General features: G+C 41.6%; 2 protein-coding genes across 2 annotated transcripts; both read left to right on the plus strand.

The window, feature by feature from the left end:
- Positions 1–3,062: 3,062 nt before the first annotated feature.
- On the plus strand, positions 3,063–7,284 carry swi5 (SWI5 homologous recombination repair protein). The gene is made up of 5 exons (XM_047570091.1): positions 3,063–3,272; positions 3,814–3,862; positions 3,955–4,058; positions 4,261–4,355; positions 6,740–7,284. Exons 1-5 carry the CDS (start codon positions 3,175–3,177, stop codon positions 6,802–6,804), a joined length of 411 nt encoding a protein of 136 aa, XP_047426047.1. The 5' UTR covers positions 3,063–3,174; the 3' UTR covers positions 6,805–7,284.
- Positions 7,285–8,606: 1,322 nt separating this feature from the next.
- Positions 8,607–24,609, plus strand: slc27a4 (solute carrier family 27 member 4). The gene is made up of 14 exons (XM_047569427.1): positions 8,607–9,012; positions 10,482–10,643; positions 13,143–13,353; positions 13,465–13,648; positions 14,648–14,806; positions 15,928–15,997; positions 16,171–16,262; positions 17,096–17,205; positions 17,339–17,548; positions 17,839–17,965; positions 18,695–18,832; positions 18,933–19,097; positions 19,842–19,988; positions 20,437–24,609. Exons 2-14 carry the CDS (start codon positions 10,483–10,485, stop codon positions 20,592–20,594), a joined length of 1,932 nt encoding a protein of 643 aa, XP_047425383.1. The 5' UTR covers positions 8,607–9,012; position 10,482; the 3' UTR covers positions 20,595–24,609.
- The last annotated feature ends 1,052 nt before the right edge of the window (positions 24,610–25,661 follow it).

Raw genomic sequence — 25,661 nt, forward strand, 5'->3', positions numbered from 1 at the left:
ATGATTATGAGAAAATACAATCAAGATTTTGACGTGTACATATCAGGTGATATGTGTTGCTATTCCACTGCGGTGGAGCTCAGTGTTTGCAGGGGATACACTAACAAATAACACCACGTCTTCCCAGAATTAAAAGTATCATTTTGCAATTGAATTCATTTCACGGATAAGAAATGTGCTTTATCTTCTGTTTCATAATTTCCATTTTGTGGACTCTGTTCAAAAAGCAAAAATCGGAAAAGGAAATTGGCTTGAGTCAGTGATTATGTGAATGTGTAACTTACTGAAAAGTGTAGTTTGAAAACATCAAACTCTAACTCGCCGCATATTACACACTGATTCTGTCAGGTTCCCCACAATTAGTCGAGAGCCTTTTCAGTCCCCAGATGAAATATTAGCAGAAGAGAAGCTAACAGTGCAGCTCGCTCCCATCAGCCAACTACTGAGGCCAAAATGACTGTCTGTACTAGATTTTGCCATGTTTAAATTTAAATCCTGGAACTGTCAATTATTTATCCACGTTTAAATAATTTTGCTATGTTAGGTATGTTCATGTTTTTTTAAGAAAAAAAAAATATTTGTACCTGAGTATTATTTGACTAGCTTAATATTGAATGCAAAAATTATAATAATAATGTACATTTATAAACAGCACTCTCCATCAGTTTGGGGTCCTTGGACTGAAAAACATTGAAGACCCCAGCATTAAAGTTACAATGCGTAAAATTTGCCTCCCCCTTCTGGCAGCAAGAATAATTACATGATATTTGCTAACATTTTTTTTTCTTATTATTTTCTTTCTGACCATAAATGCCCTAAGTTAAATTTGTGGCTTGTTGTCCTAGTGGATGTGAGCTACATTCTCTTTTTCATTAGTTGCTCCCCTCTTCAGATCTGGCAAAACCCTAAAAATACATCGCTACCAGTGCACCGGTGTTTCAAAATACAGAGAAATCTCTCTGTCGCTGACTTACTTAATCATCCTTCTGTGGACATGTTAAATATGACAGACGTCCTGCACTGTAGATTTAAGAACATCCAAACTGAAATCAATGATAAAATCAATGATGGATGAGTTGCATTTAACAGGTTTGGCTCACTAGTGTGGCTTAGGACACTTCAGTAGAACAGAGACACTTGAGAATGTCTTTTTTAGCTCATGCGCCACGAGCATCAAATTATCCACCCATGAGCACGCTTGGCTCCCTTTTAATTATGTTCGCATAGAGCTTTGCTTGAAATTCTGTAGAGAGTCTGTGGATACTGTAAACTCCAGAAATATACTGTGTTCTATCAACGGCCAAACATAGGGTGTAATCAGCAACACATTGACCGAATGTAACAATGGTTACTGTCCATTATGAATGCTTCCTACTTTGCTTTGACATTCCCAAGACCATCACCAGCATGGACATACAGTACAGCCAAAAATCCAGTCTTCGTGTCAAAACTGTCAAATGTTGGTAGCACATTAGGTCCCCAGACCAAATTCAAAAGAGTAGATTGATCATTTTATTAAACAGCTATAGGAGGCAAACAGCTGGGATAGGCTCCAGCAACCCCCGCGACCCTAGTGAGGATAAGAGGTAGTAGAAGATGAGATGAGATAGAGGAGGCATTATCTGTCATTAGTTTAACCCAGTCAGTAAATTCTGGTTGAGTCTGACTCTTCCAGTGGCGAAGAATAATTCTAGCTGCAGTGATGAAGCCTGTCAGTGCTAGGTGGTGACTTTAGTAAGACACCGCTTTGAGATTCTCACTGCTATGTCAGAATTGGGTTGAACCACCCATCCTCCATAAATCTCTCTTTCTCACATACACATGACTGCTTTCAGAAGCCATTACTCTCCGGTGTGTAATACTGCACTTTCTGAACGGAGAAAAGGCCATGAATCTGGTTTGAATTTTTCATTCACCATCCTCTCTGTTTCTGTAGAACAACTGATAAATAAGCAATGAATCCTGAGGACACAACACAGAATGGACTGGATTGTACGTCCCCCACAACCCCAACATCAGCTCCTAGATACATATTCTGTGTGTCTTTCTCCCTCAGTTTCACCCTTTTCTCGTCTGCGTCTGTGTTATTTTGAGAGCTAAATCTTTTCCTGTGTTCCTCCACTTCTTTTGTACTTGTCCAGTGAACCGAAGTAGAAAGACTCTGGCCCCAATATGTGCTGGAAAAGTGTGTGTGTATCTGGTTTTGTGAATTGAACATGACCTTTTTCTTTGTTTATCCAGCACTGTCTTAGATGTAGAGCGCTGGTGGCTTTGAATCAGGCTGTGAACACTCCGTGTACACCCTATTCAGATTAGCTGGCGAATATATGCCACAGCATCACTCTCTGATTATGCAATATTGTTCCTTGTCAAGACGTGTGTGGGCTGTTTCAGTCACAGAGGGAGAGATTGAAAGACAGAGCCTGTAAGTAACTGGTGAGGATCAAGCAGAAACGTAATGTTGGAGTGAAGTTTAGCAGTACTTTGTTGCCATCTGGTGGTCACTAAGGATAGTGACTCTGTTGACACATTCTGGCCAAATATTCATTTTATAAATACTCCTTAGTATTAGTTCAAATTTGAAATGATTAGTGAACTGACCGAAAGATTTAAGGCATTTATTAATTGTTGTAGTTAATTGCTTGCTTAGACTTAGACTTAGACAGACTTTAATGATCCACGAGGGAAATAACTTGGTCACAGTAGCTTATTTGCACATAAAAGAAACACTCTTAAAAAACACAAGTAAAAAGATATAATAAAATACGGTTAAATAAAAATAAGTATTATCTAGTAAAATAAAATAGAAAAAAGTGCAGCCAGAATTAAAGAATTAGCATTATGAACACATTTACAAAAGTATTATATTATATTATATTATATTATATTATATTATATTATATTATATTATATTATATTATATTATATTATATTCATGTCAAGCATCACGGTAAAACTGTGAAGAGCTCCTCGACGTTGTTTGTTACTATGGTTACTCATCATTACTCATCAAGTCCCGCCTCTCGGTTTCAGCATCCAATCAGATTTCACTGTGGCTCTGTTTACCATGAGCCGCGAACTGCAAACTTCCTACTTTTCACAGTACTCGGTTGCTGTTTTCGCATGGCATTAAATAAGCCCTAACACTTGTATTTCCTCAACTTTTGGGGCAATATGAACACAGATCCGTCCGTTGAAACCCAACATAGTGCACTTCATTCTCCAATTTCAACCTCGGAGACCAAGGACCCGAAGAAAGGACCCCTGAGAAGGTAAGTTGACAGTTAGCTTAGCCTAACGTTAGCATCTCATCATAGTATAACGTTACTCTCCGTGCTAACATGGCATTAAGATCGTGTGTTTCTGATAACTTCACTTAAAAGTATGCACGCCTACATTGTCACGCAGTGTTGTTTTACCAAGAACTTCCTGACATTATGTGTGTACACTACAGTGTGAACTATAAAAGGGTTAACGTTACATAGATTGTTGGCATTAAAGCAGACACGGAGCATTTAACGACTTGCAGAACATCCTGTAATAAAGATCGAAGTCTCTACATCATATCCCATTTACCATAAAGTGTTGCACTGTACTGTATGTTGACAGGGTTTATGTAGGAATTTCCGTAAATTGGTATATCTTCTGTTAGCTGGCTAGTTGTATGTCATTAAACCTTCCTGTCCCTCTTATTTTGGTAAATTTCCTACACTTGATTCATGTGTAAAATGACAAACATCTCAGGCCTAGCTGAGTAATTTTTCTCATGAAACATGCCCAATATTAACCCATAATTTCCTCCCCTCTCCCAAGAACTCCTTACTCAAAGTTTAAGAAAGTACACTCCAACTTCAAGTCACCTGTAAGTAACCTCTTCTCTAACACACACACAAATATTGTATGGCATGCTGCCAAGCAATCCATTATCACAGTTGTCCATTTTGCACCTTACAGCTTCAAGTAACCGAGAGCGCTAAAGTTAGTGCTGCAGAGGAGGTGGCAGAGCTACAGAGGAGAAGAGAGCAGTTGGATACAGAGATAGCACAGCTGGAGGCTGAGTGAGTACAGCTGTGTTTGTCGTTCTGTATTCCTGTCTTTGAGGTCCAACTTGGAGGGTATGGGTTGAGGTTATGCGTGTTGTGATGGATGAGTGTAAAATTAAGGGATATGGATTTTTGGCATTCATAATTTATATGTGTGTGTCAGTGGCATATGAACACTTGTGCTTTTACATGAGATTAGTTCTTCGTGTTTTTCCAGGGGATACAGCGTAGAGGAGCTGGAGCATCACATTGACATGTTGCATGAATACAATGATATCAAAGACATTGGACAGACACTGCTGGGTCGTATTGGTAAGAGAAATACAGACATTTTCAAATTTATGTAAATTTACAATTTTTCTTATGTCGTTGTTGTTTTTTGTTCTATTTTTTATGTCTGCCTATTTCAATTTAATTTTTAAATTAATTTTTAGGAGGCTGATTGTTTGACAACTAGCATTTGTTTGTACAAGTCCAGATCACATCCTGCTGTACACAGCTATTTTTCGGTACACATGACAGATCTGACTGAAATGATGTTACTACAGCTTATCGTTCATGTTGTTTACTGTTTTGTAATTAATCCTCACCCTAAGCCTGTTTTTTGTTGATTTGTCCAACCTTGTCTTGCAGCTACTGGTTGTGGGAAAGTATGAACAAAAAATTGTAACCTTTGTTCGGTTATACTATATATTAGAATATGTAGAGATTCATGTTACTCTACAACCGGCCATTAGAGGGCAACAGAGAGGTGTTTCTGTTTTCCTTCAAGTGCTAAATCAAAAGCCAACAGAAGTCTTAAACTTAACATTAGACAGTATTTAATCCTAAAATACTGTGTTACACTGTGCATATGAATGTGTTTGCAATTACATAGTACTGGCCTGCCTATAAAACGATCAAATGAATCAAACTTTCAAAAGGAAATATAATGGGCTAAAGTAAAATACTTCTAAGGTTCCCATATCTTCCTAGTCAATAATCCAGGAAGTTTGAAAATTTGTCCAGTAACCAGTTTAATTACACTATTGACTGTGAAACTGCTTGTACGACATGTAGAACAAAAGGCCCTGTTGGTACGTCACTTTATCTAATTTCCTTCTTTTCTAGTCTATATGTGAGCATGTTGCGCAACTACATGAGGTCAGAAGTGAGAAAAAGTTCATCACCCTTTATACTGTTAGGAATGTTTTGGTGAATCATGGCCAAGTCATAGTCTGTGCACCACTCATGACACTTCACCTACTCTGTGATTGTTTGTATCCCAGTTAAGTCTTCTGGTTGTTACGGAGCATGTACACAGGAGCCTTTGCCGAAGCCTCTCATTAAAACCCCTCATATTAAATCTATGCAGCGAGTTAAAGGCTTGCTATCTTTTTAAATTCCCTCTCAGTACAGTGAAGAGCCGGGATGATAATGACCTCTTAGTGAACGGAGGTGGCATTTCCACTCTGACACAATGGCAGTCTTTCACATCACTCAAAGACAGAGACACAATTCCGATCTCTGTCCATGTCTGTAGATGCGTGCATACATTCACACATGCACACGCAGCCAAATACAAACGCACACGCTCTTCTCTCAAGTCCTTGCTCTCACACACGCGCGCACACTTTCCTTCAAACATACAAACACTTTCACATACTCTAGACTGAGTTGCTGTTGTACTTTAAGCTCTTATTCAGAGGAGGAGGCAATGGGTGGGAGTGAGGGAGGAGAGATGAGGATGCTCTACAGTTCTCTTTCACCACAACTGTCTCTTTGTCTCTGACCTTGTCTGTCTCTCTGTAAGTTCATTTTCACTTAAAAAATATATGTTTTGCCCATATAGTATTTTAAAAAAAAGTTATTTCTGATTTAATAGTGACAAAATGTCCCTTGTTATTCACATAGTATCTAACAGTTAGTATATATGACTGAGTCTCATACATGCACACTATATCCAGTTTGGAATGGAAACTAATTTAAAGCACAGGGATGAGGCTTGAAGAAGGCAGCCAAATAGCTCATCGGATGAAAGTAGTTGTGTAGAAAACATCCAGAGGCACAAAAACCGTTTACATTATATCAGACATTTAACACCTGTTTCAGCAGGAGTACAGTTACAATGTTCATAACTTAAGTGCTGAGCGATGACAGTGCTGTGCAAAGGTTCTAGGCACTTTAGATGTTTATCTTTTTATCTATCGTGCAGTACCTTCAGGGTTACAACATGACTTATGTTTTAATATTTAAAAGAGTATTTGGTCGATCTTATTTAAACTAACAACAGTCACAAATTATTGAGGAAAAAAAAATATTTATTTTAGTCCTAGTAACATGTATAACACTACCCATACATAGTAGTGTACTAACACAGGCTACAGCTTTGTCAGGCCTGCATATAGAAGAAGCAGTTCTCTGTATCAGGCTGAACCTAGCACAGCTCCACCACAGTTTGGCTCAGCATGATGCAAAGGAGACCAAGGTCTAGCTAGTGGGGCAAATTTGACCGATTAATACAGTATAGGACACTAAAGAACATTTTATTTTTTTTAACGGTAATTATAATGGTCTTAAGCTTATCACAAAGTCCAAGCCTCGTGCTTAAGGTGATTCATTTTGTTGGTAATGTGAGCTTGGTCTGTTCTGTGTTATGTGGATTGTTTGAAAAGTAGACTAAAGGGAGTTGACCCTGTAATCTGTCTGTCTTGCAGCTGCTCTGAGGGGGACCACCACACGAGATCTCTACGCACAATTCGGTCTGGAGCTGGATGACTGAAAAAAAAAGAAGAAAAAAAAGAAAGAATGAAAATAAAATGTTGAGGCTGGTCCCTCGTATTGGGGGGAAAGGTCAAAGGACCACAGAACTTTGTGATGGTATGTGTTCCGACTAAAAATGTGACTGGAGGAACTGCGTGTTTTCCCCTGGGAAGGCTGTGCACATCTTCTGGGTGATTATTTTGTAAAAACATTGCCTAGCGTACTGCATCACTTGGTTTTGCAAGAACGTAAATGCCATTGTGGCAAAACGTTGAGAGAGTTTGTTTTGTTTTAACACTCAGTATTGCATTAATCGAGTTTACATAAGTTCATGTGTTTATAAGATATGCACAAGTGTAGTCCTGGAACTTTATTTATCTACAGAAAATATGTGCAAAACCAACTGTATTGTCACTGTTACTGTTCTATGTTGACTCCACCCACTTTAAAATAAAACCATTTGAGAGAAAGAAAATATATTCGGCAACTCTCACACTCATTCACAGTTTCCTGTTTCTCAATCGGGCCACCTTAAAGTTTAACCGAAAAGGGGATCGGACATGTGCTTCCTGTATTCAAAAACAAAAGACTTGCTGTTCTGTTTGCTTGAAATATTGATTATTCAGTTGGAACTGAACAGAAAACAGACAAGTGAGGGAAAATAAAGGGTGTGTCTAATCTCTCCGAGAACCACTGATAATGTGTCTTCTCCAGCTGATACGAGCAGAGGAGTTTCTCAATCCTGATACTTCTCCCTTCAACCGCGTGTATCGATGGTCATCTATTATCTGATGTAGGAGGTGATGTAAAGGTGACTGTACGTGTTTACTTTTATCTCTTATCCGCAGTTCAAAGCTATTTACTTATCCTCATTATTGCATCGCTCGCCATTTATTTATCTAGTAGGGTTACTCTCGTGCATGCTGTTAATTCATGCACCAGATGATGTAATATGATAAAAATTGATCAAGGTGCTCGCAAGACTGCAGTGTTGAAATCACATGAAAATGTGACGGGCTGGAATAACTGCAGTCAGCTATTTGAAAGTAGGTTACAGGGGGGCACACTAATTGAAGCTCTTAAAGACAACTGAGGAAGTAATCTTTGTTGACCTGCACCAGTGACCTACAGTGGTTTGCTATGGAGATCATTTTGTAATCTTTCCAGATTACACAATGTGCTCCATGCGCTTGTCACATTGTTGTAATGAGCACTGTGTAACATGTCGGTCTTCATGTGCTACTGAATATTTCTTTGCTTAAAGTTGTTAATGCAACAATTGCCCGTAATTGGCACAGAGTGTATTGCAGGCAACCAATATGGTAGACTCTTAAGAGAGTTCAAACATCAGTCCTGTCAAAGATATATTTTGTTAACTGCGTATTGTTTTTTTTTTAACATAATATAATACATATATAATCATATTCTGGTTTGATCTTGGTCCCTCACTAGCACAGTAGGAAATTGAACAGTCATAGCTCTTAGACTCGCTGCCCTTCCTCATTCCTTGTCCGTCCGCGGGTCCAGCCTGTCGTCAGATGCGTAACGTTATTTAAAGCACATATGAGGCAGAGTACTGAATGGACGCCTAGAGGCGGACTCTACAGACGGAGAGGCAGGGCTGCTTTTACGCCATCACGGCCTTGTCACTGCCGGGTGGAAGGTGGAAGCTGCTGTCAGCGTGCAGGCAGGGCCGCACCGCATTTCCTCTTTTCTCGTGCCGCAAACCCCGCCCCAACCGGAAGGGATGTTTGAAATGTTGCTCCTCTCCATTGGGTCCGACGGCCGCCCGTCAGCGCTTATTCCTGATTCACTGATTTGACGCTAACGGCGGTGGGCGGGCGCAACTAAGAAAATTATAAGGTCATTTGAATTACGGCTGCTAGTGAGCTTATCGGCTACAATGAACCCTGGAATTATATAAATGATTGTGACAATGGACGGATGATGACCGTGCTGGCAGAGTCGACGCGCACAGTCGGGCGATTTTGGAGGAGCAGCATCCGCGGGTCGCCGAGATATTAAACAACAGGAGGGGATCCCAGTGCGTGTGTCCGCCTGTGTGCGTTTCTGTGAGCCTCTGTCAAGCCAAGCGAGCCGCGGTGAAGAGTGGAGGGGGGCGACCAAGGCTAGCCTTTAAGCCGATCAAGGTGGAATCGCACACAACTAGTTTCACGTTTGGGATTTCTGCGCACCACATGCTGTGACGGTGTGAACGAGGTGCGAGGTATGTAAGCAAAAAAAAAAATAATTAAATAAAAAAAAAATTATCCAGATCCCTGGGCCACATCCCAGGCTGACTGGGCGCCCCCGCGATGTTCAACTTCGCGGGTTGGTCCGGCTAATATTTGCTAAAAGGAAGGCAGAGAGCCCGACAATGACTCTGCTGCCCTCTGGCAACCTTGTAGCGCGATTAAGCCCCTGGCAGAGGCTGACCGACACTTTAATTTCGGACAGCCCTCGGCCCATGAAAGGTAAATTATGCGTACGTACACGGCATGCCTGTTCATCATAAAATATGCTGCTTCTGCTGTCACACCGTCCGCCCGCTTCCTTTAAGCCGATGCGCGCAACTCGCTGCGCATCCTGCTCCTCCGGCGCGACGCTTACCATGATGACCCAAACCAGGTTAGCACGATAAACAGCGCCCAGCCGGGTCCCAACAAAAGGCCCAGCCCGGAGCGCACATGGCACAGTGGTTAGTGAGGTGTAGTCTTACCATCGGTGGGCTGAGCCTTTCTCTATCGTTGCCATAGCCTCTACCGCAGTATGATGCCATGCGCCCTATAAATTTCCGGGTTCAGTAGTAGCAGCAGCAGCAGCAGCAAAATGATGAAGCTTTTTTTTTTTTTTGTAACTGTGTAGTGACTTCTGTCCTCCTAAATGCATCCTTTACCCTTCGTGCGTGACGCCTCATCGTCGATGAGTCGGACAGTCAGAGTAGTTTAATCGTACACTTGTCTGCGCCGTATGTTTTTGCTGTAGCTCTTGAATTAGCACGATTTAGCCATCATCACCGTTACAGCCACACGCAGAGAGAGAGGCAGAGCAGGTAACATCTACTCAGCATCTTGACTCTAGGAAGCAGGCCGGCGAAGGGAGATGAAAAAAAAAATGGCCCCGCGTGTCATAGTGATGAACAGAAACAACAATCCTGCGTCGTCTGTTTGAAAGGTTAATGAATAGGTAATAACTAGACATGCAGGACTATCGTTTACCGTTCGGGATCAGCTTTCTAACCTATCAGGTGGCACTGGGCACCGGTGTACACACACGTTGTCCTTTGTTGCTCTCTGGCGTTGTTGCAGAGAATTTGTGTTTCCCCCAAACCTTGGGTGGCTTTGGCTTTTTTTCCTCATGCAAGACAAAAGAGATTTCAAGCCAGCAGTACCGCTTTATACACTGTGATTGAAACTGTGGTCACATCAAGTTCACAGTGTACCACAGCTGAGTCAGTGGATTGAAATGGGCTGCGGAAGTGTAAACAAAATCATAGTAGATTACATTCTTAAGTGTTCGGCTTGAATAGCACTGTGAGGAAGCAGATTCCACACCGGTTAAACCACACATAACCTTTATCCCACTGAACTGTCTCTGTAATGTTTGTGATTGGTAGTCATGGTCTCATGCCCATGGGGTGTTATCTGTATCTGTTTATATAAATATATATGTGTGTTTGTGTGCGCATTCTTTCAGGATGATGCGTCTAGCATGTTGCACGGCCCTGCTCTTTGTGTTGAGGCTGCTGGTGGGCTTGCCCTGGTACCAAGTTCTTCCTGCCATCCTGATCTTTTACCTGGGAAGTGGAGGATGGAAGTTTCTGCAGATCTTCGCCAAAACAATTGGCAGAGACGTACAGTAAGTGTGGGAATGTTGAGTTGTAACAAAATGTAAAAAAGAAAAGAAAAAAAGCACAGAAATATTATGTTGATTTGTTCATTAAGTTTCAGATTTGTCCACTCTGCCAAAATATAGTGTGCTTTGGGAGTATTTTGACAGTGTCAAATTTTCACTTGCTTTGGCTCCGCACCCCAGAACAGTGGACTACAAGGGAAACAATGACTGTGAGGCTGAAGTGCTGAAGCTAGACTTTAACCTGAGAGTGCAGACTGTAGCCCTGTCACTGACACACTGGGGGGTCTAGGGGAAGTTATTTATTGTATACAACCTACTGTAGTCTTGGGTGTAGGTCAATCAATTATGATAGCTTTCTTATTTACTTGTCATTTTTGAATACAGCACTACACAAAATCCAAAATGTATCATCCTACCAACACTTTCTCTTACAACGATTCAGACGGAAGAAGACCACAGACACAAAACAACCTGGCTTCTGACAAATAGTCTATATAAAAATTGTGTAAAATATCACAAACACAAAAAGGACAACAACTTCTAGCGAGATCTATCTTCTAGCAAAGATACTAGTTTAAACAGAGCTATTAATCTAACTACCACCTTTAAATGGAGACTTGTCATTATGTCTAAGTTAGGTATTAAAAACATCTCTAAAGCCATCTCAACCCCACTCTAACTACTGAGTAAATAACTTGAAATGCCTCATTAAACTTTCAACGACCTCATTGCAAGATGGCACCAGTTTGCTTAGTACTTGTTTTAGTAATATATCCGTTAGATAAACACCTCAGAAGTACTTGTTCAGATGTGCAAATTGTCATCTTTAAACGTGACCCCAGGCTCTAAACAGATCCCGTTTTACAGGCAGAGCTGGCTGGATAACCCGCCGCACACGTCTCAGAACAGGTAGTTTGAAAAGGTTTCTCACAAAGGAAACGTGCTGAACTGTTTCCTAAAGCCGGCATTTAATCTGTTTGCGTACAACTTCCCTTTTGTCTTTAATAGCTCCAGCAGGGGAGAAATAAGACGTTGTAAAAGCGGTTTTATGACTTAGGGCTTAATAAGGCTTAGTGATTCGTTTTCAAATAAACGACCCATATAATAATTCCATAACTAATGGTTAATCTTCTTTAGGCATATTACTACTACTGTTTAATCCAAACACCTCTAAGTGTGAGTATGGTTGAGGCAGGCCTGAGATTTCTTGCGCTGACAATAACCGAAGCTTTGAGGTTAAACATTTACTAGATTTGATGCTAGCAAAGCATATCTTTTCTACAGTGACTCATATGTTGTAACTGTAATGCGGTTTGGCAAAGATTTAGGTATTTACACAGTAACAAACACAATAGACCACATATTTGCTCATGGACGCCAACCTTCGGGACACGAATTTCAGTTAAGGTGCTCAGGAGCGTCTTAAGCGTTTGCTTAAGAATCGGTTGTGAATACGCTTTTGTCTCTAACGGCGTAGTGCAGTTTGCTGCAGATATAAAACCCCTCTCATTCACATAACTTTCGAGCATATGACTCATACTGCTTAATCATGTCAGTTTTATTATGGGTATTTCTGAAAGTGGGTGACAGTAGGCCGGCATTCGCGTTGCACCTCAGACGACTTTATGGTGGACGAGTGTGCAAACAAAATGACTGAACCAGCTGTGCGACAATAAACGATGTTTATCTGGACCGACATGAAGCTAATCCCTTGTGCGATGATAAGCATATCAGCGCCGTCACAGTGTACCCGTAGTATAACTCGGTTTATTGCTTTTTACAGTGTCTCTGTACTTATACACCATTCAGGAGAATGCCCTTTATCTGTAACTTTTTGTAAATTAAACGTATTGAGAGCTGCCATTTATGCAGACTTTAACCCTAAGACTAAGGTGTAGCATTGTGTAATGTTTCGCAAAGTAATGGGTTACGGTAGTTGGTGAATTACAGGTAAAGATGAGCTTCATGGTATTTTTTTTTGCCTTTGTAGTATGCAGGCCCCGCATACTTCAGAAATTAATCTGTGCATCCTTAATGTTGAAATGCTGCCTGAGATTATTGTTGTAATTATCGTTTTATGTAGATCGCTCACGTTTTGTTTGCAATAATCACGTTGTTTCATAGTTACACAGTTGCAAATGTTGACTGTTTTGAAATCTTTGTGCAGAAGGAAGGAACCAGAAGGACCTTTCAGAGCACATCAATTTGCAGTGCATGAAAATGCTGCAGTTTGCCCATGACACCACAGTTTTCTAATTTACTGACATGTCATCGAAGTGGGTTTGAGCAGCTCTACCTCAGATGTCAAAAGAGATTAAGATTTCTGTTCACATCTGCACTACTATCTAATAATAACGTCACTAAAAAAAAAACTGGTATTAGTAACTATTTAAGTTAAGTGGATTTTCTTCCTGTCTTTTTGGAATCATTCAAGGAAGAGCTACTTGAACTGGATGTTTTCTCTAATGATCACACGTCTTCTTCTTCTTCTTCTTCCTTCAGCGCCGCGGGTGTTTTACTGAAGGTGAAGATGAATGTCAGACGCCACCTCAAAGAGAAAAACACTATCCCCAAGATCTTTGCTGAAACGGTGCAACGGCACGGGGACAAAACGGCACTCATCTTCGAGGGGACCGGAGAGAAGTGGACTTTCCGACAGCTGGATGAATACTCTAACAGAGTGGCTAACTTCCTGCTAGAACGGGGATTCAGGGTAGGCCTCCGACACCAAACATCCCACCAATAATGAAGGAAACTTAAATGAATAAAAATAAAACTTTGTGTCCGACTGACTGTGCACACTCTTTTTCGTTTTTCTTTGAAGGAGGGTGACGTGGTGGCCCTTTTCATGGAGAACAGGTCGCAGTACGTGGGCCTCTGGTTGGGCATGGCGAAGATCGGGGTAGAGGCTGCGCTCATCAACTTCAATTTGAGACTAGAAGCCCTGGTCCATTGTGTCACCATCTCCAACTCCAAGGCCGTGATTTTTGGTTCGGAGCTGACTGACGGTGAGACTGAAGGGGACCGAAGTATAGTTAAAATCAGTCAAGCCTCCCAAGGCTTTATTGTCTGCACCGCTACACCCTGACTTACACCGATTGGAAGCTGTTCTGCTTCCTCTGTAATGGTAAATTTTAGTGGTGTGGGGAGAAAGCAACAAAGTTCATAAAAGATGAATGGGTTCAGGAGGGAAGTGTCTCTTCAGTGTCAGTCAGTGGAGTTTTAAATGGCAGATGAAGGGAAAGAAAGGAAGTGGCGTCCTATTAGGACAGATGTGTACGTATAGTAGAATATTCAGATGAAACATTATTATGCAGTTATTTTTAAATCCTTGTACAGTTTTAATGTATGGCCCTATGACATGCTGCCTTAAACACACATTTACATTCCTTTGAACGATTGAAAAATTGCGGCAGCTCAAGAGACTAGTCGAACATAAATTATGGACGTGTGTCATTCTCCCTTTTTTGGGTCACTGCCCAACGTGAAAAGTGTTGATCTCAACAGCCGTAAAGAGTGAGTGAGTTTTGAGCTGTTCATCCCAGGATTGATGGAGCGGCCTCCGTATTGGATCTTGGACCTACCTTGTGTTTTATGCCCTTAAGTAATTGGAAACACGGCCTTTCTGCAGGAGAGTGGGCCAATATCACACTAGCAGCATTAGCACTGAGTGAGCATGGCATGAGGCTTTTTAATTAGGAAATTTAAGTGGGGAATATGGGAGCTGTTTCAATTCGTTTTATTTTTTTATTCTTCTCCCTCACTGTCATATGTCAGTGCTCTATTTTCTTTCTGTTTATCACACAGTCACTCCTTCCGGCTTTCCTTTTCTCTCTTGACACTTCAAGCTATTTTAAACTTCTCTACTACTGTTTTGGTTTGTGTGTGTGTGATTGCGCAATTCATCCGAGTTTTGTAGCGCTTAGATGTTGCGCCACACGTAGCTCCCTTGCAGTACGCAGTTGTGAAACGGACGCGCTTTGAATGTGTTTTTCTCTCCCTCGCAGCCGTGTCTGAGGTCCACAGTTCAATGGGGAGAGCGGTGCAGATGTTCTGCTCCGGAGACTGGGACCCCGCACGCGTCCCACAGGGAACCGAGTGCCTAGACCCCCTGCTGGCCGATGCCCCTGCCCACCTGCCCAGTCGACCGCAACGCTGCTTCACAGGTGAACACATTTCTCAGACGCTCTTGGAAGCAGTTTCGAAAACTTCTCGCGTGCTGTGATAATAACTCAGCGTCCGAAAGCGAACACAGCGATGTCAGGTGCAGTGTCTTGGCATATTTTTATTTTTTTTGGAAGCACAGAGCAGTTGTCAAGTGCTGACTAATATTATTGGAGCCAAGCAATGACTCACAGTCACTAATCACTGAATCCTATTGAAAAGAAAACATTCAAAATTTGAAGACTATAATTAAATCTATGAAATATGCTGTGTATCTGACTACAAATAGAAACTTGATTCATTAGTTAATATTACTGAGGTGAGAAAAAACATTGTTGTAGTAAATGATATGATATTTACAGTAATAGAGAGATTCATTATTAACCACCCTTCATTAGTCTTCTATTAGCTACAGATTGCAGAGAAATCATTACCAGGGAATAATAGACGTCTCAGTGTAGAATATAAATATAAAATCACAAATTTGCCTCTGAGGACAAAACCGTCCGTCCTTAGATAAGAAACACCATAACCCACAGAGCTGACATTCAGACAGCTTTTACTCAGGAATCACTCATACGCTCGTGCAGCAATAAAAAACACTTCGGGGCCGTTTGCAACCAAAATGTATCCTGCAGGATGCATTCGGACGTAATTCGACCCGTCCGTTTAGTGTGTGCATATGGGAACCGCTGCACTGAGTGCTTGCTTAGTCAGCTTTCTGTGTAATGGCACCCACAGTGCTGATTTGCATGTGCCAAACAACTTAGCTAAGGTTGTGAAGTGTGTACATGCAATGGAGTAACTTTATCCAGCACATTTAAGAAAAAAAATATATAAATCTTTCAAGTGGAATCCTGCTTTATGGCGCTTCAGCCACTTCAACTCAGACAAAAATCAGCTTGCAATCAAAACTGTGAATAGGCCTTTAATTAATCATCGGAGCAGAACAGTAGCCCTCCAATCAGCGGTGAGTCTTTAGCAGAGCTTGTGTCGTGTGAAAGAGCGCGTTGAAACATTTAAAGAGAGCGGTCAATTATTTGCACTGGAGCGCATGCTAAAGGCGCCGTAGCACGGTTCTGCTCTCGGTGTGCTCGCCGTCTCACTGTGCCGTCTGTTTCAGATCGCCTGTTCTACATCTACACATCAGGAACCACTGGGATGCCGAAAGCCGCTATTGTTGTGCACAGCAGGTGGGAAGGAGGCGTGCGGCTAAAGAACAGACACAAAATACTGCAGCTGCTAGCTTTGTTGATCCACCCAGCTCTCCCATTTTAGTGCAGACACGGCTAGCAAAGATTATTAATAAAACTTTGCTGCTCTTGTTTGAACTCGTTTCACTTTTTTATCTCGCCTCGGCTTTCAGGTACTACCGCATGGCAGCTTTGGTGTACTACGGCTTTAGGATGACATCAGACGACGTGCTCTACGACTGCCTTCCGCTCTACCACTCTGCAGGTACGTGCTATTTAAATAGAGGTGCTTTCATACTTACCGTTTGTTTGCTTTGGCATGAATCTATGAACACTATGACACACTTGTTAGTTTGCCTCCTTGCTCTGGCTTATTGTCACACATATTTAACCAAACAACATGAGCAAACATTAATTTAGAGCAAACCAAGACACACCACTAAACCCCAGTACAAGGAGGACAACATGCTTTGTTGCCTGTCCACGTCAGATGTCTTCTTTATTTATTTATTCTCCGCCTTGAGGTGAACAACTCCAACACTAAGAGGTGTCGCGTGGTTTAAACTGGCTGAGCTGGGATGCTTCAAACTTTTTTTTTGTGTGCCTGTGTGTGTCTGGGGTTAGATCAAATTTCGCTCGTGTTCCCACCGTAAATAAACGTCCTCCAGGATTTATTTGTGACCAGACTAAGGCCACTTCCTCTAAAGGGATCCGGAGGGTCTGGATCTCATTTCAGTTAACGCAGAGTGTAATTTCTGTGTTCGATTATACTAATGGGTCAATCAACCGTATTTAAATTCAGCTAAATAATCAACAAAGCAGGTTTTGAAATGCTCTTATAGCTACAGTTTTTTTTTGTCTGTTATTTTCATCTGTGTTTGACTTAATTTGTGAAAAAGCATGTTAATATTCATCCTGTTTCCTGTTACTAGGTCTAAACTTGAACAACTATAACAGTATCAATACGTCTGATTCTCCTTTTTACCAGAAAAGTGGAAAACAAACTGAGATGGATATGCGCTATTTATCATTGATAATATGATGTATTTGTACATTTCTGTGTTACATCTTTAACCGTGACAACTTGTGTGTCCACAGGAAACATTGTGGGAGTGGGTCAGTGCTTAATACACGGCATGACTGTAGTTATCCGAAAGAAGTTCTCCGCCTCGCGTTTCTGGGACGACTGCGTGAAATACAACTGCACCGTAAGCATATCACAAGTCCCTGCCACAGATTTAGTTGTTTTCTCCCCTTAATTATTAAATCAGTTTGAATCCCTATTTCTATTTCATCACCTTGATGTAAAATCAAGTAACGAGTCTCCCCGCCGTCCCCCAGATTGTGCAGTACATCGGTGAGATCTGCCGGTATTTGCTGAACCAGCCGCTGCGGGACACGGAGCGACAGCATCGGGTGCGCATGGCGCTGGGCAACGGCCTGCGCCAGTCCATATGGGAGGAGTTCATGACCCGCTTCAACATCCCACAGATTGCGGAGTTTTATGGAGCCACCGAGTGCAACTGCAGCCTGGGCAACTTTGACAACAAGGTGGGAACATTTAAAGCAGTGGAAGAGGAGGAATGACACAGCGTTCATTGTTTCTTTCTTTCCGCTTAAATTGGCGTAATTGATTCAAGTGGTTTCACCTAATGGTTAATTTGATGTAGTCTTTACTGCTGTAAAAGCTTTCTGACATTAGCCAACTGGTCATTATAAAAAAAAAAAAGTGCTTTTCCCTCAGTTTCTTCATGAAATACAAAATAGAGTTAGAGCTGAACAGTTCTGCTTTTCATTACTGACGGCTGCGTGGTTGTTGACGCCTTTTGTCTGTGCACTAGGTCGGAGCGTGTGGCTTCAACAGTCAGATACTGCCCTTCATCTATCCCATCAGACTGGTGAGAGTTGACGAAGAGACCATGGAGCTCATCAGAGGACCCGATGGCGTCTGCATTCCTTGTAAACCCGGTGTGTTTGCTGTTCGTACAGATTAAATGTAGATTTTAGACTTAGGCGAGCTTAAATGTTCTTCTTTGAGTGGGTTAAACAAAACCTTCAGGAAGAGGTGGAGCTGTATGTACATACAGTAGTGTTTCATTACTAGCTCCATATATAGTACTTTGAGCCTTATGTCCTTTTAACATTTAGTGAACACCGGGGCCCAACTGATATGGATTTTTTTTAGGGCCGTTTCTGATATTAGGGCTTACAAATTCCAGTAACTAATATACTGGCCTATTAAATTTTTACATTTTTAAATTAAAAAAAAAAAAAATGCTTTTCATGGCTTAAATATAGTTAAAGATACTTGTTTTTAAGATATAAATTGAAGGGAGAACATTTTACTATTTCAAGAACTTGTGAAGAACATAAAATATTCATAAAAATGTTCATAAAATACATGAAAAACGTGATAAATATTAACTTTGACCAGAAATGCTTTATAGTACTTTACTCTGCAGAGCATGACATGAAAGGAGCGGGAGCGTCCTCTACTGGATACGTAACACAAGGACATCATTTCTAAGAAAAACACCATATTACCTGCTTTTTATTAGTGAAAAATAAGACACTCACCGATTATTCTCTAACGACTATAATTGGCTGATGTATCGGTCGGGCCCTAATGAACACTCAACCGTGGTTGCACTCACCAGACCGTCTTTGTGTCTCACCCTGTCTCTTTTCTTGTTCTAGGCGAGCCTGGCCAGCTGGTCGGCAGGATCATTCAGAACGACCCGCTCCGGAGGTTCGATGGCTACGTCAACGAATCAGCAACCAGCAAGAAGATAGCTCAAAACGTGTTCAAGAAGGGAGACAGCGCCTATCTCTCTGGTTAGAAACACACACACACACACACACACGCGTAATGTCTTATTCACCCTGTTCAGTTTTGACTTGACCGGTGAGAATCTAACCAGCGTCCTCCCATCAGGTGACGTGTTGATCATGGATGAGTGTGGCCACATGTACTTCAAGGACCGAACAGGAGACACTTTCCGCTGGAAAGGAGAGAACGTCTCAACGACGGAGGTGGAGGGAACTCTGAGCAGGCTGCTGGACATGAAAGACGTGGTTGTGTATGGAGTGGAAGTACCAGGTAGCGGATCTTAATTCATGTGTTTGAATAATAGGTCTGTCAGTTCCTTAGTATTCTGTGTACAGCAGGTTGTCAGGTTTTCTGCAGCTCAGGGTTTATTGTCGATATAAATTATATCATCTGTTAAATGCTAAAGTCATAGATTCATAACAGCAATGTACAGAGGCTGTCTGCGAATGACTTAATAACTGTCCCATTATGCAGTGAGCAATGAGTGGTGGACTGAACAGGTGTTTGACAAGAACCAGCCTGTGTTTCATACTACGGTTATTACAGCTGCAGTGCTTTGGCTCACTCTTGACCGACTGTGACACCAAGTGAACTGTAGCGTTTTAAAATGTCATCACATCTGAAGCGGCGCTTTAGTAGGAGATCCAGTGATCCCGAAGACAAATCACAGATGCCACTTTGCAGTCGCCGTTATTAGATTGGGTAACTCAATCCGTCTCTGAGTAAAGGTCACTGTTCTTTGGTTACAGACACAGCGAACGGACGCAATCGCCAACGGTCAAAGACGACACTAAAAATATTAAATGTTGTCATATATTAAAAATGTTACACAACAGGTCACTGATGTAGATTAAGAGATGAATTAGCAGTGATGGTTCACATCAAGCATGACATGTGAAGATGATGTGTAAACACAGGACTCGCGGCAGTGTGGGCCTCGTTTCACAAACACAAACACGTCTGAGCTTAAAGCTCAGGATGAATCCTCTGACCTGCCTGTTTACGTGTCCACAGGAGCGGAGGGAAAGGCTGGCATGGCAGCCATCGCTGATCCATCTCACTCCTCCAACCTGGAGAAGCTGGTGAAGGACATGGAGAAGGCTCTTCCTCCGTACGCCAGACCCGTCTTCCTACGCTTCCTGCCTGAGGTCAACAAGACAGGTACAGTCCCCTGCTCACTGCTCTCAACCAACACTTAACCAAAAACTGAGGTTCTGTAAAAGCAGGAAGAAGTATTTTCACTCTCGTTTCGTGTCGTCTGATAATTGGAAATATTGATAGTGTGTCTCGTGCCGGTGAGGGGTCATCTTTTTAACTCTTTATTTAATTCGTGATATATAAGTTTTACGAGTTTCTCCTTCACGCATTCCTCATATAATATTAATATCATCTTCTTTATTTATTAATCTTTGCTCCACTGTCCACCAAAAACTTTCAGTCCAAGCTATAAAATATTATATGAATACAAAACTGTTTTCTTCATTACATAATGGTATTTGTATGAGTTAATATTGTAGTTTTCTTCAGTATTTTTTATTTTTTTTACAGTGTAGATATTGTTTGGAAAACCTAACTATCTACACAATTTCTTTGTGTGTCTCCTTTTCAGGAACGTTTAAGTTTCAGAAGACGGAGCTACGCCGGGAGGGCTTTGATCCCAGTACGGTGTCAGACAGACTGTACTTCCTGGATTCCAGCAGAGGGCGCTATGTGCAGCTGGACGAGGAGATTTACCGCTCCATACTGTCAGGGAAACACAAATTGTGATGACCAGGCTGATCACTACACGTACACACGCAGACACAGACACACACTCACACAAAGTAGAAATTCAGAGGAGAAGACAATATTGTGTGCCCAGGATAGCAGAAAGATTTTGTCCCAATATACACAAATACGTACATACACAAAAAAAAAAAAATAGCCATACACTCTCAAAGCCCAACAAACACACGCAGCGTACATATTGTATACCCCCCCGCCCCAAACCACTTGGTCCTGTAGAAACCCTGAAATCTGACTTCTGCACGGCACACTCATGCAGCACTCCATCCATACCCCCCCTCCCCGCAACTCCCCTCCACCCCACCCCACCCAGCGCGACTCCTCTCGCTACCTCAGCAAACACAGAGAGAGGCACAAACCCGGTAACCAGGTCTGTTTGGTGACTCAGAACCGCCCCTCCATCCTCCACGCGGCCCTCAAACAAACCCCAGCCTGTCACACGCGGCTCCATCAGACCAAATGTTTTGCTGGCGAGGAATGTGGAGGACAGGGCTGCCTAGCATTATTCACAATGCAAAAACTCCATCCAGCGCAAATGATGCTAACGAGGAGCATGGATTCAGTACTTTAAGTGTGTGGGGGAACAGACAGACCTGTATGGACCTAAAGTATCTCTCTGTTCATTGTTATGTTGGTGAGAATTTTAATTTTATTTTATTTTATTTTATTTTATTTTATTTTATTTTATTTTTTATTTTTTATTTTTTTGTGAAAGACTGAAACCTTTGCTGAAGACATAACCTGCACAATTAGCCAGTAGCGACGCCCCTGTGAGACGGCTCCGTCCTCAGAAGGATTTCCTTCGGGCTCTTCTCACTTTCGGACACTTGGCGAGATGAAAATGAGGAGTGTTTTGTTTTTTAAAGGAACAGCGGAAGGAACTGAGGGGAGCATTAGACCGGTGGTTGAAGCTGAGAGTTTTGAAGTGCAATAGGGCTCCAAAGTTTGCACTGCTGCAATAATCAGCCACATTACACAGGAGCTGATTCTAAAAAAAAAAAAAAAAAAAGAAAGAAAACAAACAAAAAAAATAACTTGTATTTAAATATTTCTGCATCATACCAAATATATTTATGTTTTAGAGTTTACATATTTTAAGAGAATATGAACATTATAATAATTTATGTTGTGTAAAAGCTTTTTTTATTTTATATCATTTTTCTGCTTTATGTGTGTCCAAAACATTTGCTCTCGGAGTCCCTCGAACTAAAGCTACTCAAGGCAGTTTTATATCAGCTGCTGGAGCACGAAAGTAACGTGATCAGTGATCAATCCCAACCGCTGGGCTAAATGCACGGGTCCCGTCTCATGTCCTGAGCCGGTCTGCAGCCTGGTCGCGCGGCCGCATTGTGCAGGTTTTGTCCCAAAAGGTAGACTTTGCCTAATCTTACTGTAGGATGTGTGTATATTCTTTCGAAGACATATGAAGACCACTTGACTGAAGAGCGCAAAGCACCAAATCGTGTATCTCAACAATAACCTGGTGCTACAAAAGGGATGCTCTGCCAGTTTTCGAGAGCGCCGAACGATCCAAAGATTCGAAGGCGGGAGTCGGGGGGAGGGGGGGTGGGGTCATCGGAACTGGAGGGGAAATAGGAAATGGGGCGGCGGAGGAGGAGAAAACGCACCTTGGCGTTTACGTCGTTGTCTGTCATTCGCGGTAGCTGTCACCCGAGGCTGTAGCGGCGTGAATGAGCGTCATCAACCACGAGCAGAGCACTGTGCCTTACTGTGAGTTCACCTCCCAGATTCACAGGCCCTGGCCCAAACACAAAGTGTCTCATAGGTTCCCCCTGCGTTGGATTCCATCTTTTACATCCACTCTTCTCATTCAGCTTCTGTCCTTTGCGTGATCTCACTCGTAGCTTCGCGAACCTGGCCCTCATGGCAGCCCAACAGCTACCGGCACCTTCATCCTGCCAGGCGCAGGAAGCGTTTTTTTTTTTTTTTTTTTTTGTCTTAGTGGGCAAGAGACCGAATATTGGAAGTCATAGCATTTCTACAGGTCCTACCCTAGTTTCTTCTTTTCCTTTGACTCTTTTTTCTGGTCCGCGTTTAGTGCTGACTTTAATTTGTCTTCTAGTTGTCTTATTTGTCCCTTGGGTTGTCTTGTAGATATATAAGTCGCCCAAGTTTCTGTCTGCTCGGCACTTTTCCTTCAAGCCTTTATCGTTTTTCTGCCAACCACCTTTCCATTCATCCATCTCCCCTCCTTTCTTCCTCGCTTTTTCCGACCGTGATTCTCCGCCGTTTCTGTCGGATGCCGAGCCTCATTCTGCTTCGTCTCTCTGTGCTCGCGTTACGTCAGAGGACGGTAAGGACGGTCAATGTTTCTCAACTGGAGCTCGTTAGGGGTTTTTGAGATGGTTTGAGATGGGTTCCCGAGGTCTGTTTTGACGACTGCACACTCAGAACAATTTTCCCGTACCTTTTTTTTTTTCGCTGATGTGTGTTGTGTGTAGTCTGCCATTACCCCATGACTTTGTTTTTCTTACACTGCAACTGACCACAGCCTAAGTCTACTGCACTACAGCAAGGCAGTGTACCAAGTTATTTGAGGACCGGCTGTAGCGTAGAGGACTTGAAATATTTGTGAGTGTTATGGTGGCCGCGCTTGGGCTACTTTGTTTTCTGCAGACTGATCCTTAATGTTTTCTCCGTTCATACGTTTTGCTGACTGACACCTATCGATTCCCTGTTTTGGGAACAAGACCAACAAAGTTGTTTGACAGGACTCGACTTTTTGTTCTTGCTTCCTGTGCGCGTCCATCTCTCTCTCTCACACTTGTATTTATTCTCTAATGATGAGTGTGTATGTAATGTTTTCAGGAATGTGTGATTAAGAGTGACCAAGGATTATGTTGTAAAGTGAAGTGCGATTTGTGTGAGAGAACACAATGTAATGGCTGTTAATGATGCTTCTGACTGAGGGTTGCGTTTATCAACCTTGACCACCAGGGGGCGTGTGACTAAACAGCCCCGCAGCAGAGCACTCTGAAGAAGATGTTTCCATTTTTTTTTTTTTTTTTTGCAATGAGTTTAAATTATTATTTTTTTGAAGAGCTGTTAATTGTACTTTGATTGTGTCACCGCTGTACGTTTGTGCTTTTTTTCTCCTTTGTGTGGAATTACAGCTTTTTTTTTTTTTTTTTTTTTTTTGCGTTTTGGTATATAAAAAAAAAAGGGGGTGGGGGGGAATTCATGCATGAATGGAAGACAATCGAATGGATGCTTTTGCGATTTTAAGGCGCTTGAGGAACCAGCCAGGGATCTGCCTTTTCAGGAAAAAAAAAAAAATGGTTGTAGATGAGCCTGTTTGCCATGTCCGAGTTAATAAATATCAACGGTCAAAGAGAGATGTCAAGAAGTTTCCATGCCATAATTTTTCCGATCTAATACATTTAAACCAAATTGTAACAGACTGAAATGTTTCATTTGAAATATTACAATGGGTTAAAACCAAATGTTTCTTTCTCAGGCATATTTTACATTATTATTAGATGGATCAAACTAATTTAACTGCACTATTCAGTCCATTGTTATTAGGACACACAGTGTTCACAGCTCACACTGAGATGACCAGAGACTCTGATGATCGATCTTGACTGAAAAATTCGGTTTCGTGGTATTTATCGCAGGCCCGTGTGTCTTACTGTACCCCGTTCATCTTCCTCAGCAATTCTCACATTTTTTTTCTTTACTTTTTTTTTGCACTTCTCGTTTGCCCTGTTTCCCACGTTATGGTTTGTACATGTCTGCTTACGTGTGTGTGGGAAAAGTTTTCATTTTATCTTGTTGTCACGCTGTGCAGGCGGCAGCTCTCAGCCTGTGTAGAGGAGGTGTGTGAGGTGTGCTGTGCGAGTTTAGACACATACACTGATGTCCTCTTGTCCACTGAAGGCCGGGTGTATACATCATGCATTTCAAGATAATGAGATAATAGCAGTGCTGCGAATGGAAAAATCATTATTAATAAAAATAAACTATTTAAATTGTTCACTTGGACTCTGATTGAAATTGCGAGCTGGAAGACGATTTACCTTGAATGGCTGCTTTTTTTTTCTGTGTACCAAACGCTGAGTGAAGCAGTTCACTTCAGGTCATATTGATCTTCCCGAGGTAATTTCTAGGTCAAATTTAACCCTCCTCATACCTTCAAATTTCAACAACACTCTTTATCCTTGGAGTCACTTAGAGCCCATCAATTTAAATCTCCAGAAAATGATTATAATTTGTTTTTTCCCCCTAAGTGTATGTGTCTGGTACTTTATGTTTGTTTGCCACCTAAATAGCTCTTTAAATAAAACAGCCCCCTCAACCCACATATACACATCCAGGATACCTGTTTCGGGACTACGGAGAAATATGAAGATCACTATAAAATCTCACGCAATCTCATTTAAATCACTTTCAGTCAGGTCTGGTTTGATTTCCATATTCAGCTTTGTGTTGGGTGAAAAACAATTGTGCTTCTACATTCAGTGTTTTCCATCGCTTCAACAGATTGCTTCAATTATTCCTGAAGAAATTAATGCATTGTTCCTGAACTGATACGATACTTTGAAAAGAAATATAATGTTCCTTGTGTATTTTGTTTTTTGTATGTTTTTGACAAGACACAGAGGTTTGTTTACAGGAAACAAACCAAATGAACTGAATTAGACTCATAATGCATTTATACATTTATTCTCTTTGCTGCTGGCCCAACCTCCGAGTCTCAGGTTCTTCCTTATTTCCCAGTAACTTTGCATTTAAATTATTAAACGCTGATTTATTGTCGAGCTTTTAAATCTCCATCTGTAACCGTTGAACGCTGTTCTCTATCTTTTCTATGGTATTTCACACCAGAATGAGGAAAATTAATGAGAAAAAGAAAAAAGTGGAAATGAAACCAGTCTTTTACAAGAAAATGGTGGTGATTTTCTCTAATTGTGACTAACACTGTGGTTTCCGGAACTTATTGATTCATTTTTCTTTCACAAGAAAATATCAACCTTCAGTTGAAGCCATCAGTGAATGCAGTGTTCTTCCGTTACATAAGGGAACTGA

The sequence above is a fragment of the Mugil cephalus genome, chromosome 19 (genome assembly GCF_022458985.1).
Source record: "Mugil cephalus isolate CIBA_MC_2020 chromosome 19, CIBA_Mcephalus_1.1, whole genome shotgun sequence".
NCBI classification, from domain to species: domain Eukaryota; kingdom Metazoa; phylum Chordata; class Actinopteri; order Mugiliformes; family Mugilidae; genus Mugil; species Mugil cephalus.